Source organism: Solenopsis invicta, chromosome 1 (assembly GCF_016802725.1).
Source record: "Solenopsis invicta isolate M01_SB chromosome 1, UNIL_Sinv_3.0, whole genome shotgun sequence".
Classification (NCBI taxonomy): domain Eukaryota; kingdom Metazoa; phylum Arthropoda; class Insecta; order Hymenoptera; family Formicidae; genus Solenopsis; species Solenopsis invicta.
In genome coordinates this window covers 32,348,453-32,364,956 of record NC_052664.1, presented here as the reverse complement: position 1 = coordinate 32,364,956, position 16,504 = coordinate 32,348,453, and the positions used below count along the sequence as shown (strand labels likewise).

Genomic DNA, 16,504 nt, shown 5'->3' with positions numbered 1-16,504 from the left:
TCGGTGGTGCCGCCTCTGCTACACGCTTCGCGGCTTGGAGCCGGAGCCGGAGCCGGAGCCGGAGCCAGTGCCTGACGCATGCTGTGGAAAGTAGCATAAAGAGAATGACACATGGAAATTTAAATTTTCATAAAAAGAAAAATAAGAAGTTTGAAAAATTTACTTACTAAAGACTTAAAGCACTTGCCTGCGTCTTTAACTCTAAATATATTTTAAATAAATATATTTTAAATAAAATTCTCTGTTTTTAATTGAGAATCTCTATGCAATGGATTATTTGTTAAACAGATCTTTTGTGTATTATTATTTTGCTTAGGCTTAATAAAAAGCTTCTAGTTTTTTTGTTAATGTTGAATATATTAATTACATGTGTAATTAAAGTGATTAAATATATATTTTGAATTTTTAAATTCTATTAATTTTTTTTTTTTTTTCAAGTATAAACAACTGATTTTAATTAAAATAATGATGCAGCGGAACTTTCATTAAAATGTTGCATTTGCGTTCCAGAAATAAAATTACACTTCTAATGTAACATTTCTTCGGTAAGAGCTTTGCTTCCAATATTTTCATAATTTTAACTAAAATTATGAATCGTGCTTATTTGAACGTGAATGTATGAAATAACTTGAAATGAATAAAATTAAAATAAAAACAAATAATTGAAATATCTACGTATTTAATTATTTTGATTATATATAATAATTACTAATTAATGAATTTAAAGAAAAGCTTAGAAACCTTTTTTTTTGTCTATCTTGTAATTTTCGGTAGCTTTTCAAAAAAAGAATTTAGTCCGTATTATTTGACCTGACAAGAAGAAAATGAGCAGGATTCTGATTTAAGCATTTCCATATGTTACGGGAGTTTATGAAATCAGTCGTTATTGGGGTGGTTTGAAATTGAGAAAGTGAGAGGGAGAAAAATAAAGAGACGGAGAGCACGTACGTGCTACCAAAATAGCATTTCTCATTGTACGTGCGAAATAATGTAAACGAGAAAACCGCTTGCGTTCTGTTGCAAATCCGATATTGCAAACGAGAGTTTAACGACGGCATTCGTTAATGCATACTTCGTTTTTTGGTTCTATTAATAGAATATCAAAAGCACTATAATTTATTTCAACAAATTATTTATCTAATTTGGTTTATTCGTAATTGAATTTAGTTTTTTCGCAAATATTTTGAGACACAATGAAATTAGATGCTATAACGCACAACATAAAATAAAACAATTATCGCACGTGACAATTGTGATTATATTTATTTTAAGCGTGTCGATTATTACGACTTTCAGTTTCCACGAAAATTGTAATAAAAGATTTTTCTTCGATGTAGGTGGACCACTTTGTGTGCATTGTTAACGGTCACTGTCTGGGCTGTTAGGCACGCACGAATGTCGTACGCGCGCATGCACGCATACCCACGCACACTTCTTCCATTCAGTCATTCGCCACACAAGTATATACGTGGAATAATAGATAGCGTAAGCCCAAACGGACGATTACAAATGCACAAAAGTGTCGGTGTGTGTATGTGTGTGACCGGCATGCTGGCGCAGACACCTGGCGACGATGGGGTCAGAATGTACGATGCGTACGGGTCGTTTTATGGTGGCGAACTCGTAAGAAGGGTCCCCCTCACGTACGCGCTATTGATCCCGTCGACACTCCTTATTCCACTCCGACCCTGAAAGAAGTTGAAAGGAAAGGAAAGGAATGAGAACCTCCTCGTTCCTGACAGTTCCTGTCGTGATTCCCGTCAGTTTACTTCCTTTGTGCATTTCGTTAGAAAGAGACACACGGAAAGAGAGAAAAGGAGAGAGATAAAAGAAAAATAATATAAAATTTATATAAAATTATTGAAGACAATTAATAATTGGAAAATAGGATAATGAGGATCAGCGCGGATAAAAGTGCGCAATCACAAGTATTAATATTAAATCATTTATTCATTTTTAAATTAATTATTTCATTTAAAAATGAATAAATGATTTAATATTAATACTTATAATTGCGCACTTGTACTGACTCTCATTAGCTTATTTTCCAATTATCAATTGTGTTTAAATGTCGAGAGTCCGAAACTAATTAATTGTTAAATTACTGAAGATCATTATTTATATTTTTGAATTATAAATGAATTATGATTGAAAAATGATACACTGAGAGAAAAAATATTTTAAAACAAAGAAATTTTACTTAATACAAGAAAAATTATTTACTCAATGAGTTCTAACAGGTTATTTACTGGTAGTCAAATTAAAAATTTTTTAATTAAAATATTAAATAAATTAAATAAAATCGAAGAAATAGTTTTTAGTCTTGTACTTTTTTGCAATTTTAAACAATAATTATTTTTAGACTATTTTTGTATTCAAGATAATCTTTTAATCTTTTAATCAAAGCAACAATTTAATTAAGTTTAATATTATTATCTATGGATATATGCAGAAGAAACAAGCCTATGCGCTGACAAGTGTATGACACACGTAAAAAAGAAAAATATTAGCTTATTTATAAAATTATTTAAATGTAAAATTATTATTATTTAAATGTAAAAAATGTAAAAGTACAAAATTGTATACTTAAAATAATATGTGTATTTACTTGAAAGTAAAAGTAAATATTTTTATTTAAACGGAATATACAATTGCATTATAATATATGGTTCTAAAAAAGTGTATGTTTTCCATTCAAAAATTTTTTTTCTTTCAATGCAATTATTCGGGGGAAATTATATGAAGATGTATTTAATTATAAAAAATGTTTTATAATCAAAAATTTTTTTATTTAAGTAGAAAGGACTGGAGTACCTGAAAATTTCAAATAATAAAACTCTTTTCTTTCTCTAGATAAGCTCGATATAAAGCGTGAAATTGTATTCACGCCATTGAATACTTGGATGAAATTTCTGAACTTATTTGAGAGGCGAAATATAGGTTGACATAGAGAGAAATTCATCAAAGAGATGATTGATGTTGCGGCACCGGTTTTGCAGATATTGCTTCTATTATTTTAGTCTATTGATTCTGTTTCATTTCATCAAGGCAATAAGTACGTATAATCAAGTTTTCATACTTTGTGTAAGCACATTCAGAGTAGTTTCCCAACACCATAGAACCATAATAACAGTTTCTCTGATAAATTTGACGTTTCTGCGAATATGTTATTCAAAGTCTAATTTTTTAATCATTTTTAAGATTATACGTCTTCTATAATTAACTTTTGCATAATCCATTGTAAAGTGAAATTCATGTAGAATTAAGTATGAAGATATAATCATATTGTCTATTAATTTCTTAACATTTAAAAATCTTTCTTATTCAATCGTTTCTAAAATATCATATAATAAAATATAGATATCGAAAGTTGTCGACAGCTTTGACATTTTATTTAAATAAAAATTGACTTGTTAGAATATCCACATTAGTACGACAAAAAACAAAATTCTTTTGAGATATTTTGTATAACAATGAAGATATTATCATCAAAAACAAAATGAAGAAAATTAAATATTTGCGTGTCAGTTTCGTAAGCTCGATAATCTCCATTTAGAAATATGCTCGAGCAAAGTCCTTATTGATCCTGCAAGTAAGTCCACCACGTAAACAGTGGCATTGGCAAGAATGTGTCGTACGAGCAGAGCTCAAACTTTTTACCCGTCTCTGGCTTTCTGGGTTAAACGGATTTTTAATAGTTGATCATCCGGTTGCCCGCATCTCCTATCTCTTGACATGGTCATATGGCAAAGGTTAAATTACTTGTCATGGTAATAGACGATCGTCTATTACGAAAATGTTGATAAGATTGCGATAACGTTTCTTTCAAGACTTAAATATAATCGTATTCTTTATTTAAATGTCATCATTTAAGTTTGTGAACTTTAGTCATATTATAAGTACATTACAAAATTTCTTTTTTTATAACGAATGTTTGCTTTTCTTTTGTGTACAGTAAGATGTATGCGTGTGTCACAACATTTAAATAATTTTCTAATAACGAGTTATTAGAATTAAAAATCTTATTTTAAATAAAATTGTTCAAATTTTATTTTCAAAAAAATGTAATAAATATAAAATACAAACGCATCATAAAACAAAAAATTATTTAATAATAATATTTGAAATTTTTTAGACTATAAAAGCTTTGATCTAGTGTGTAATATTATTTTCGAGTTTTAAATTTAAATACGACTCTGATATAAATTTTGGATGATATACATTTAAGATTTAAATGAGAAACTTTTTTGTGTCTCGATGCTACAGGAATATAGCGATGTTATTCTAGATTAATACTTACAGAATTACTTACGTAATTTTTATCAACAAATGTTTTATTATATTTTTTCTTTTATTTGTAAATTAAATATATATTTTACAATTCTGAAAAAAAAACTTACCAACTTTAACATAAGATTTTAAAGATTATTATTTTTCATGTTTAGCGAGCTTCAAATGTCTTAAAAAAATAATTAAATTAGTTTCTTTTCTCAAGAAAAAGTTAAACATGAAAAGGTTAAGCTATCTAGTATTATTATCGAACGATGCTGAATTCATTCAGTTCGTGACGCCAGCAGTATCATTTAACATAAGATAGAATTGTTGAGACACATCACGCATGTGAATCGAACATATAAGTAGTATGATGACGATGATTGGGAAGTGAGGTGTATTTGTTATTTTTCGTGGGTGCGCCAGCGCCCAGCCCTATCACGCTCCAGATACCTTTTATTCGGACACACCCTCCTATAGGATGTCCCTTAACGATCACATAAACACTGTTTGTAATCTGCAATGTAATAAAGGATTCAAGATAACATTAATCAGGGTTCAGATAATATTAATCGGTATGTTTATCAGGATTCAGATAATATTAATCAACATTAATTATTTAATTATTATTAATAATTAATCAAGTTAATTAATAACTTTAATAATAGATTTAGTTTTTTTATAATAAATTTTGTTGTGTATAACAAAATTTGCTATATAATGCACGAAAAAAATAATTTATTAGTATAGCGTTCATCTAATTAAAAATAATTTTAATATTGTTAATAACAACAATGAAAAAACAAATAATATTTATTTTTATTAAAACAAAAACATGACGTATTTGTTTTATTAATTTTGTTATTAAATTACCAATTTATTTTCACTTAGACTGTTATGTGTATTAGCTAATTAACGCATTATTTCTTCCACAAGATATTAATGAATACTTAACAAACACAATAAATATTTAATGAAAGTTTTTTTATGCGAACTAAATAAAATGTATAATTTATGTATTTAATTACGTAAAATTTGCGCTAAAAGATAAACTGAAATATACACTAAGAAGGCGTTAAAAAATAAAAAATGAAAATTACAATGAGCAAGTTTTAACGCTGTTTTCAAAATCCGTAGACAAAAGATGATTGTTGTTACAACTTCTGCAAAACGTTTCACGTTGGATAGCATAATCAAATAACAAAAGAGAACAGTCGCTCTTCATATTAATAGTTCTTCAAGTAACAAAATTTCCAGGGATGTTCCGGCCACTCTCCAGATATTTCACGTATACAACCTTCCTTCTGCATTTTATTGTTTCACAGGCACATCTGCACATTATTAATCGTCCCTGCGCTTGTTCTATTTATTTCTTCATGTCGAGGGAAACGAACTCATCGCGGTGCTGCGCTGTTTCATCCAGTACGTCTGGGTTTATTTAATTTTGCCGGGTATAAAACAGTGAATGGACGAAAATGAACGTGGGCACGCGTGTGCTACACTATAAGTGTCGTATTAATTTACACAATCTGGAATTATTCATGGAACTGAAGCAATCGCGTTTCGTCTTTTACGAATCTATAAAAAGTGCTTGGACGAATATAAAAAAATAATCATAAGTTATAATAGATATTATAAAACGTTGTCTGTTCAGGGAATTTTGTATAATCTATTATATTATGCATCTCACATAAAATTTTTATGCGTTTAATAATAAACATATTGCGCATAATAATAATTAAATAATTAATAATTAAATAATTAGATTAATATCGAATATCAAGAATTCTCTGAAATCGTAACTTCAGTAACACGTGTCTCGGTTTTATCTATTTTACAAAGTTGCCAGAAATAAGGCTAATTTTTTAATTCATCAATTGATCCATCCCTTTATGCAGTTTTTATAGAGCAAAGTTACATTTACGCATCATACAATGGATCAATCGGTTAATTAAAAAAACTTTTTTATATTCTTGTCGCACTACTGTGCACTGGTCTGGATATTTGGAGTAGCGACACGTTCGCGCCAAATGTTCGCGCATGACGTCATCAACAGATGCACGCGCACTCATTGGCAGCGATACACGTGCTTTTCGTTTCTTCCGGCGGATTCGGCTGTCGGGATTGGTGAGCGCGAGTTGCGCGTCCAATCACGTGACTCGATTCGAATCTCGCGCATGTGCGGACGTGACGACACAAGGATGCGCAATAGATTACGTAATCCTCGATGCGTCAAATCGTCACGACGATTAACTGGCACAAGCAGGCACACACAAGCCGTGTCGCGCTACAGTGCGTGCCACGCGGCATACCATGGAATCATTTCTTGTCCCGGGTAAACGTCAGCACTGTAAATAGAAGCGCTGGAAACGCTTCGTGAAACGGGAAGGCGCCGCCGGCTGTCTTCGCGCTACGCATCAGCAGCATCAGTGTCATCAGTCATTGTACAGGTGCGATCGGGCTGTTCTTAACGTCCTCTCCGTTAGAATTGGAACTAGATTGTCGGAGCAATCACGAGAATGGCCAACTCCCCGGTGGTTAATCCGGTAAGCGCCCGTTTCTATACTTTAATCAGTTCTAATGGCACTCTCATTGATCCATCAAGTGCCCAACATTGCCAACGCTTTTGCGTCTTATATCGATTTACATATCATTAATCAGTTAACCTCATCGATCTTAAATCCTCAATGTAACTCCGACCGTAGTAATTGTAAATTTTATTGTGTGATATTTTATTTCAAGTTGTCAGAATATATATATATATATATATTTATTTATTTATCATGATTTAAAAAAACTATTTTAAAAAAATTTGTGCTTTAATTATAATATTTGGAATTAATGCAATGTTGAATTTTGAACTTTTATTGTTACTATTTTTTTAGGAAATTCTCTTTTGCCATTTTTTTGCCAATTACATTTTATAATAGGAAATTCCGTATGTGGGAAAAATAGAAGGAGGTCTGAGAGCTGGTACAATGGTGAAGATACAGGGCAAGGTGCCTCCTCAGGCTGTGCGATTTGCTATCAATTATCAGCTGGGACCGACATTGAATCCAAGAGATGACATAGCCATTCACGTGTCTCCGCGCTTCCCCGAAGGCTTTGTTACTAGGAACCATATAGAGTCGATGAGCTGGGGCATGGAGGAGAATGCCGGTCCGTTGTGGATTCTGCCAGGCCAGGAATTCGAAGTACTGATTCTGTGTGACTATCACTGCTACAAGATCGCCATCAATGGCAGACACTTTACAGAGTTTGCCCATCGATTGCCATTCATAAAAGTCACTCATCTGGTTATCGATGGCGATGTCGAGATACACAATATCTCATATGAACAAGTATCGGTCGAGCCATCAAAATCACCTGGTACAGCACCAGATGATGTACAATCTGCTAACTTTGGACCACCAGGTAAGAAATAATGTTTTTACTTTATGTAACTATATATAATGTTTTTATTCAATTTAACTTTAATATATACTACTATTATATGAAGTATTGAGAACTTAATTTTTCTTAAACTAGCACCAGGTGGATTGTATCCAACGATTCAACCACAGGGTGGATATGGACCTCCTCCTCCAACCGGTTATGGCCCTCCTCCTCCAACCGGTTACGGCCCTCCTCCTCCAACCGGTTACGGCCCTCCTCCTGGTGCCTATGGCGGTCCTGATGGTTACAATCCACCAAGAGCCTACGGACATCAGCCCGATGCCCGTCAAAAAGCAGAGGAAGAAGGTGTCTTTGGAGATTGTCTGGACAAAGTTGGATTAGCGTTAGGTGGATTAGTGGCAGCTGGAGGCGTAGCGGCAGCTATGCACGCGATGAATGTAAAGATATTTCAAACTTGTCTCGCGTTTACAATATTATACATTGCTTAATTTAAAATACATACGTCTATAGAAAAAGAAGGAAGAGAGTGACGAAAAAGGTCATGAAAAAACAGATGCTTCCAAGTCGAAGACGGAAAGCGAGGGTGGTTTCGGAAGCTTAGCTGGGTCTCTCGGAATGGCTTTAGCTAGCAGCCTGGCGAGCAACGCCTTACACAACAATGCACACGCACAACAAGGCTATCCCGCTCAATCGGGCGGCGGTGTATTAGACTCTATTTTTGGAGCATTAGGTATAGTATATTTATAACTCGAATTTCAAAAATTTTATATATACGTAATATAATTGGGGATTTGCATTTTCGGATTTTCTGACGAGTTATATGTATGAGTAGAGTTAGATCTATAATTTAACGAAATGCTTTGTTTTTAAACGAACGGTGTACTTTGGTAATTTCTGTAAATGGATATACGTCATGATTCAGGAGTCTTATAAATCAGAAAATTTGTAATCAAGCTCTGGCATGACTGGCTGAGTGACGTCATCGCATTGGAATTATTGCCAAGGACGGAGATATTTCTCACGTGAAATAAATAGATAGATGATTATCTATTCCTGAGATACATTCTCGATACCTAGGGGATATGAGCAATTTAACATAATTTACGACATCTATATTTTGTATGTGTGTGTGTTTTTTATTGATGATACTAGGCAGTGGAGGATCTCACCAGCCTGGCTATCCTCCAAATCAGCCGTCCGGCGGTGATGGTCTGAGTGGAACGTTAGGATCTTTACTCGGTGGCGTTCTCGGCGGTGGCGGAGGTCATCAGCAACCAGCATATCAACCTTCAGGAGGATACGGCGGATACCAACCGTCCAATCAAGGTGGTTATCCATCTGGTGGATATGGCGGTCAGAGTTCTGGCGGATCGGATCTGTTGTCAGGAATAGGATCTGCCTTGTTCAATTCAGCTTTGGACGGTCTGAGCAAACGTGGAAAAGATGTAAATAACTTATATTGTGACATTTTCAATTTTGACGAACTTTAATTTGACATACAATAATTGAGAAATGTGAAAAAAAATTGATGATGCCTCTAAACGATCTATAATAAATTCTTTCTACGTAGAAATCTCATGAAGAATATCGTTCCGGACCATCTCCTCCGAATTATCAGCCTCCTCCGCCAACACCGCCGATACAGAGACAAGCCTCGCGTCCGGAAACTCCCCCGTCTTCCGGCGGACACAAATTATCCGCGGACGAAATTTCGAAGGGTCTCGGACTGGACGATTAAACGCTTCGATGACGCGGAAAACCCTGATCCGCAAGTACACTCATAGTGATGATTTTATGCTCTCTTGTTGTTTGAAAACGTAATTTACGTGCCGTCACGAATCTTATTTATCAAAATATGCTATAAGATATATTCTTTGTCTCTTGACACTAGCGAATTTTTAGTCGTGTTGGGCTTAGTCGTGTTGGGCAGCTATATACAAATATGAGGGAATTCAAGGAACTATTACTCAATATTATGAATCTCGTACGTTATGAATTCTTCTCATTCAACTGATATTAAATAGAACTGTAAAATTGTAAACTTGTTGCAAAATGGCTTTTAAAGATTTTAAAGATTGCATATTTTAGATAAGAATCAAGATAGAAATCAAATATACACCGCTTTTTACCAAGTTATCCCTTCCATAAAATAGTTCAATTGACAGTTATACAAGTATAGTAAAAGTTAATATTTTTTAAGATTATATTTTTATAAAAGTTTTATTATTTTATAAGAGAGGCCTTAGCCAGAGAGAAAAGAAAAATATATATACATAGATATATGCTTTATATATACATTTAAATTATAAATGATGCACAATCGTTATATATATACATATATATATTTATTTATATCAAAAAATATAAGTATACACATTACATAAATAAAATTGTAAAATTATATTAAGTTATCTATTCTAAATCCTATGTATCTAATAATGATAAAGCACTTCCATCCAAGATGGTATCATATAATTTTTAAAAAACACACAAAGTATGATTTAATAAAATATATTAATAAATTATTCTGAAGAATTATAATAAAAAAGAATCTATATTTACAAAGTGTAATTTAATCGATATTTATAATATTATTTTCAGCCATCAACGCTTCTAAATCTATTCTGTCCCTTTTAAAGAAGCCAATCTTTATTAACCACAATGTTAACAATGTTACGAAAAGAAGTCCTACAAATATTGAAATTGCTAATATCTCTATTTGTATTATGTGCTGCGCTATCGGCGGACCCACAAACATCGTAGCTACTAAAATACTATTCGATTTATGACTGTTTCTTTGGGTAACGTTGTAAAGTTGCATTATATTAATGCTACCTTCGGTCACGTAAAATATGATGTCTTTGTTATTTATTATATTATCTGAAATCAAAGGATAGATAAAATGTGTTTTTTTTTTTTTTATATGGATTGTGAAATACTTACTAGGAAAATTCGATAGCTGTAGATCTAACGTTATAACAAATTTCGCAAAAGACAAGTAGCTTGAAAATGGTCGTAGTCTGCAGTCGATCTGTGCGCAGTAAATCGCGTTACTTGTACAATTTATGTAGACTGTTCTCTCTTCAGGTGGTACATATAACGGCGTGTTGAATTTTGGATGCATGTTATCGTTTGCGGAGATCGGCGAATTCATCATAATTGCTGTATGCGTGGGTATGTTTTTTTTCAACGCATTGGAAAATTCGGTTTGTTGTAACTCGTCGCAATATAATTCATATTGATTCATTTGATCAATAATATCATCAATTTTGACAATCGCTATTTTTTCGTCATTGGATCGCCAAATGTGCGTGGGAATTTTCATGGACAACATAGCTTTGTTAACAGGACTAACCCCAAAATTCTGCACTTTGTAGAAGTGTTGAAACGCAATACTGCTCGGCATTCTTTTCTCATTTGCGTGTGAGTACGAATACAGATACTCCTGTGCCCTTCTAATGGAAGTATTAATACAGAATTGAATATAGTAATTTTGATGAATTATATTTACATTGAAATATACTAACCCGGTGATCGTCAAATTAATATTCATGTCAAAATGTATGGCGATGACACAGGAATTATCATAAAAATTAATTTCGTTGCTCTGTGTACTGATATTTGCCTGCAACTTTATTTCTTTGTCATGTCTCACAGTGCTCATATCCAGTTGCAGCGTTAATATTTTCTAAAAGATAACGAATTGATTTATTTTTTATTCATCGATAGGGATCTACCTACGCTCGTGGGTGATTGTCGTACATTTGTTCTGAGAGGGTTGCCGACGTTGCAGATCACGTCCAAAAAGCTGTTTGCATGAGAATCTTCTATACATTCGGGAGGGATATTCGCTAACCTTAAGACCTCAGTGAAGATGCGAACTCTCGTTCGGTAGGCCGGTTTTCCGCGATTGTAAACGTTGATATGTAGCATAATTATCGCCGTAGAACCAATGACGTACCTGTTAGCGGGACTTGAGTCAGTGGACAATGTTACGCCGACATCGGAAATATCTATGTTGTCTTCGAAATTTACAAATGGCATCTTTAAAACACCCTCAGTCTTCGAACGAAACTCGTTTATAACACAAGACTTGCAACAGTTTTCATTTTCTGTCTCATTTAATCGAATAGATACCGCTAATTCGAGCGGACTTGTGTTTTGAATATTTTGCTGGAATACGTGAAAATGTAAGCAAGATACGCAGTAACAATGATCTCGTGAAGAGATATTTATGTACCTTGAGATATATTTGAAGTGTTATTATAGCTTTTATTTTACTTAGCTTCAAATACCATATGGTAATTCCAGTGTCATCTTCGCGTCCTGTATACGTGGCTCTGCGATACAGTTGATCGAGCTTGAAGATTACATCAATATCTGGAATGATCAAAGCTGATATATATGCTGTTTAATATATTATTAAAATTAAGTCATATCTTTGTACATAAATAGTACAATACAAATTAAGTTTATACATCATTATCTTACACAGACAATCGGATAAGCCCTCGTAAAAAACCGCAGTACGGATTTGAAAGGTTGTTACATTTCTCAACAGTGTCGTCGGATCTGCTAAAAACACCATATTTGTTGTGACTGCTGTCATGGATTTCAGCAGAACCACCTCATCAGACAGATGCGCGCCTACAGCGAAATAGGAATGATGGTCGCGGTTTACATCTCGGGGTTCCGAGATGGAGATACCGAATCCTCGCATCGTCGGCGAAAATCGCGAGCCGACCAGCCTCTGACTATATTTCTGACGAACACCGTCTTTATTTCCGTTAAATATGTAGACTGCCCCGCCGCTTTCTTCCTCGTAGGGTGCACCCACGGCAATATCGCCATAACCATCATGATCAATGTCACCCAGACACATCACGGCGGATCCGAATCTGCCTCCAACGATTTCGCCTTCGATCGCTTGGAGTTCCACGAAATTCCAGACATCCTAAGTTTAGATAACTTCTATTTTCTTTCGATTTTTAATTGTATAATATAGAGTATTTAAATCCACTGACCTTAAGTTACATTACATCAATGTTAAAATTTACACTCAACGATGTATACGTAAGCATGTGTTATATTTACTTTATTTAGTACGATTTTAATATAGATATAATGTAACTGGTTTTCTGTGTCAATTGAGGATCTATCAATTATAGGAATAACAAATATAAGTTAATTTAGAAAATTTTAATCTTTTAATGCATTGCAAAGTATTTCGGAGTTTGGTATCGGAGATGTCGAAAATGGAGTACATACTTTATATTGCGCTGAAAAGATGTAGACGCGACCTTCATCGACGTCTCTGGACCATAGTGGTGCGCTAACGATTAATTCGTGTCTACGATCACCGTTAACGTCGCAGGATGTTAACACGGCACCGAAATATTCGCCATATTGTTGACCGCGTACTGTCAGATCAGAATTTATAAAAGGAAATTTAAATATGACAACTAATCCGACCATGTCAGCACTTCTTGGCGCACTGGAAGCATAATAGAGATCTTTCTCATTGAAGTAAAAACCAGCAGTTACGGCGTATCCTGTAAAAGCAAATATGTGTATGTATATACATATATACACAGGTGTGTGTGTGTGTGTGTGTGTGTGTTTTAGGATTAAGCGAAGATATCAAGCGCGCGCGCGCGGCGTGTGTGTGCGCGTGCGTGTGCGTGTGTGCGTGGCGTGCGTGTGTGTGTGTGTGTGTTTTAGGATTAAGCGAAGATATCAACCAAATATTTGAAATAAACTTTAATTAATTTGTATAAAAACATTTTTTTTATTCAGAGTGATTCAATTAAAGTGTTACTAATATCTCAGAAAACATTTGGATAAAAATATAATATTTATTCGGAGACAATGCTAAATTATATTCGGTGCTCGCATGCAGTATATAAATCAAAATATATATTTCTTTAATTTTTTCATTAATTTTTGATATTGATTCATCAAACAATAGCGTTTCAAAGTAAAATAAGAATGTGAAAACTTTTCAATTTTTTTGGCAATTTTCAATTTTATGTAATTTAGAAAAAAATATTCAATGATATAGTCTTTGCAAATTCTTTAAGTTATAAAATTATTTTTAAAAATTTATTTGAATTATTTATTTTTTATTTTGAATTTAAAGTGAATAATATCACATCTATCGTATATTATAAATAAAATTATGCACATATTTTAACGATAATTTTTCACAGATATTACATTTTTCATGTAAAAACTCAATTTTCAATATACATATGTTAACTTTAAAATTAACAAGTTTATAAACGTATTATAGTTTATTAACGTGTTATTGTTTTTTCGATTATTTTAAATATTTTTAAAATTTTTTGAAGACTTTTTAATTTAAAATTTTCAAAAAATATTAGAATAAATAAGTATTTTCGAATTTAAAGCGGTAGTATATATTTCAGAAATAAGTTTACTAAGCAAAGTAATTAGATATCGCTTATGGTTACATGAATCTTGAAAATAAAGTAACAATAAGAAACATATCTTTACCGAAATAATCGTAACTCTGAACCAGTTTTGTACAATACCAGAAGTGTGTTGAACTATTCGTCAGGATTGCCAATTGGCTCACGTAGCCCTCCCATTCGTTCAAGCCTGGACTACTGATGGTCATATTATTATCATACGAGTTCATATGTATGGAAAACCCACTTTGCCACTGTCCGAATTTATTGTTTTCCATGCTTTGATTTGTATAATTCATAAGTAATATCCCATTATCCGCTTGCCTTTCGAACGTACCAGCGTTAATAGCTACCGACGTGTAGCAATTACCGCTCATATACCAATTCGAATTACCGCCAATAAATTTACTTATCCATCGCGGTGCGCATACCTGTCATTGATCATTTATTAAGTAGTAAAGAAAGTCTAGTGAAAAAGCAATTGTGTGCATTCAGTACATGTTATCCTCTCAAATTATTACATTTTATTTTATTTGCAAGATAGGATAGTGTTTTAGTTTTGAAGAATTTAATTTTGAAACATAAAACAATTGTTGAAAAATGATTGGTAACACACCAAAACTCTGGGCCTCGTACTGTTCTGCACGGCAATAGTAGCACCGATCCAAGCGTTATCCTTTATCTGATAGATTTTGTTAAACTGACCGTTTCCGCTATTATCAATTGGCCACTCTGTACACCGTGTACACCTACAATTTATCTTACAATGAAAAACAATTCCTGGTTCCATTAGAGACGGCACTTTGCTGGAATTTGCTCGGGGCGCACCGACGAGTAATGAAGATTCGTTCGCACCTACGTACAAAGCTACCGAAAATCCGAAATAACTTCTACGTTCTTTCGATGCAGACACAGGATTGCGAATTACTTTGGCGCTGTGCGAATCAATGTTATACGCCGACGAATTGTATCGTACGACTGTTAGAACAAAAATTAAAATCCACACCACTAAATTTGCATGTACGCGTAACATTTTCGCCACAGCACCTTCGAAGGTTTTACGTGGTCAAATATGATCTGAGCTGTAGGCACAAAATTTGCAGAACATGAAGTTTTTTACCCGGATGCGGTAATTTAAATACCGCAATGATATCACGTTAGCTTAGGTCAGAAGTTATCATTCCGAAACTTCACTAATCTTTAAAAATGTTACATAAACGTGTAATTTGCTATTTTAATTTTTGTTTATTGAAATACGCGACACAATTTGTCATTTCTATACAAACTTACATCATTAGATTGACGCATGCATCAAATGCAGATGCGAAGAAATATCTTTCATTATCATGCATGAATTTCATATGGTATAAATGAATTCCTCATTTTTTTTTGTAAATGCATTTAAACTTGTTTCAAAACTGCTTTTTAAGGTTGTATAGATTGCATATTTTAGACTATTATTGCTATTATTAACTCTTTCGTGTCTGATGTTTTTCTAAGAATAATTAGCATCTAATTCCTGCCTTTTACGGGTTTTTAGGGTGATTTTAAATCTGTAATTAAAATTTCCAAATTCAAAATAATATCCTATAAAACGGATCAAAATATCACTCTGAAATTCAACAAAATTTAATATTTTTATCCACTATATTAATTTTTGAAATTTTGATTACAGATTCATAATCAGTAATCCCAAAAATCCTTGGAGTATGAATTTGTACAACTCTAAGAAAATTTTACATTTTGGTTTGCCGTATTGGATCCGCCATTTTGAAAGTAAATAGCGAGTTTTTTTTTTTTTTAATAAATAGTTCTTACATTGATCCTCAAAATAAGCTCAGAAAAAATTTGATATCTGAATTTTTATGAAAGGTACATGCATTTGCTACTTTTATCCTATTTTACAAATTTTTGCTGCAGTATACAGATCAAGTCATATTTTTTATCTTTAAAATAAGTCCACGAAGAAGTTATTTTCATTTTTGTGAAAGATGATGTGAATTTTTAAAGTCTTGACACATAATGTGCCACCAGGCACGAAAGGGTTAAAAGTAATGAAATACTTTTATTATTAAATGTTTCGTGATCTAATTGAAAATTTTAACAAAATAGATACTTTTTGAGATTATACTTTAAAAACGTTTTATTATTTTAAACTTAATTAACACAACTTAATTATGTACACATTACATATTTGAGTTATAATAGATAATTCTATTGGTGTATACAATATTTGACAACGATGGGGGAGAGGGTCAAGGAAGAAAGATGCATTAATAACATAAAGATCAATTCTTTTATTACATAAACAAATTTTTTAAATATTTTTTTATTCCTGGTTTTGAATGGGCGAAATATTAAATTTTGTAAATACATAACTTATTTTTTTCCTAAAGAAAGTATAG

General features: G+C 32.8%; 2 protein-coding genes across 5 annotated transcripts; one reads left to right on the top strand and one right to left on the bottom strand.

Annotated features, from left to right (window-relative positions):
• The first annotated feature begins 6,518 nt into the window (after window positions 1-6,518).
• On the top strand, window positions 6,519-9,782 carry LOC105198654 (spidroin-2). Its single transcript, XM_011165445.3, has 6 exons — window positions 6,519-6,818; window positions 7,203-7,686; window positions 7,801-8,105; window positions 8,179-8,398; window positions 8,821-9,113; window positions 9,239-9,782. The coding sequence occupies exons 1-6, from the start codon at window positions 6,792-6,794 to the stop codon at window positions 9,404-9,406; spliced, it is 1,497 nt and encodes a 498-aa protein (XP_011163747.1). The 5' UTR covers window positions 6,519-6,791; the 3' UTR covers window positions 9,407-9,782.
• A 225-nt stretch (window positions 9,783-10,007) lies between these two features.
• On the bottom strand, window positions 10,008-15,725 carry LOC105198705 (integrin alpha-8). 4 transcript variants are annotated; one of them, XM_011165526.3, is made up of 9 exons: window positions 14,716-15,725; window positions 14,185-14,530; window positions 12,937-13,220; window positions 12,160-12,622; window positions 11,909-12,048; window positions 11,431-11,841; window positions 11,196-11,356; window positions 10,612-11,123; window positions 10,008-10,548 (listed from the first exon to the last, which is right to left on the bottom strand). In XM_011165526.3, the coding sequence occupies exons 1-9, from the start codon at window positions 15,130-15,132 to the stop codon at window positions 10,241-10,243; spliced, it is 3,042 nt and encodes a 1,013-aa protein (XP_011163828.2). In that variant the 5' UTR covers window positions 15,133-15,725; the 3' UTR covers window positions 10,008-10,240. The 4 variants fall into 4 exon arrangements, with proteins under 4 accessions (XP_011163828.2, XP_039310699.1, XP_039310702.1 ...); XM_039454765.1 differs by having other exon boundaries at window positions 10,612-11,356; XM_039454768.1 differs by having other exon boundaries at window positions 10,008-11,123.
• Window positions 15,726-16,504: the final 779 nt, after the last annotated feature.

Bases quoted from the DNA above. Each gene is read 5' to 3' on its own strand.
- LOC105198654 (XM_011165445.3), top strand. From the start codon at position 6,792: ATGGCCAACTCCCCGGTGGTTAATCCG. The intron at 6,819-7,202 runs GTAAGCGCCCGT...ATTTTATAATAG, and splicing joins ACTCCCCGGTGGTTAATCCG to GAAATTCCGTATGTGGGAAA. The intron at 9,114-9,238 runs GTAAATAACTTA...CTTTCTACGTAG, and splicing joins TGAGCAAACGTGGAAAAGAT to AAATCTCATGAAGAATATCG.
- LOC105198705 (XM_039454762.1), bottom strand. From the start codon at position 15,132: ATGTTACGCGTACATGCAAATTTAGTGGTGTGGATTTTAATTTTTGTT. The intron at 12,623-12,936 runs GTATGTACTCCA...ATCTAAACTTAG, and splicing joins TCTTTTCAGCGCAATATAAA to GATGTCTGGAATTTCGTGGA. The intron at 12,049-12,159 runs GTAAGATAATGA...TGATCATTCCAG, and splicing joins GGGCTTATCCGATTGTCTGT to ATATTGATGTAATCTTCAAG.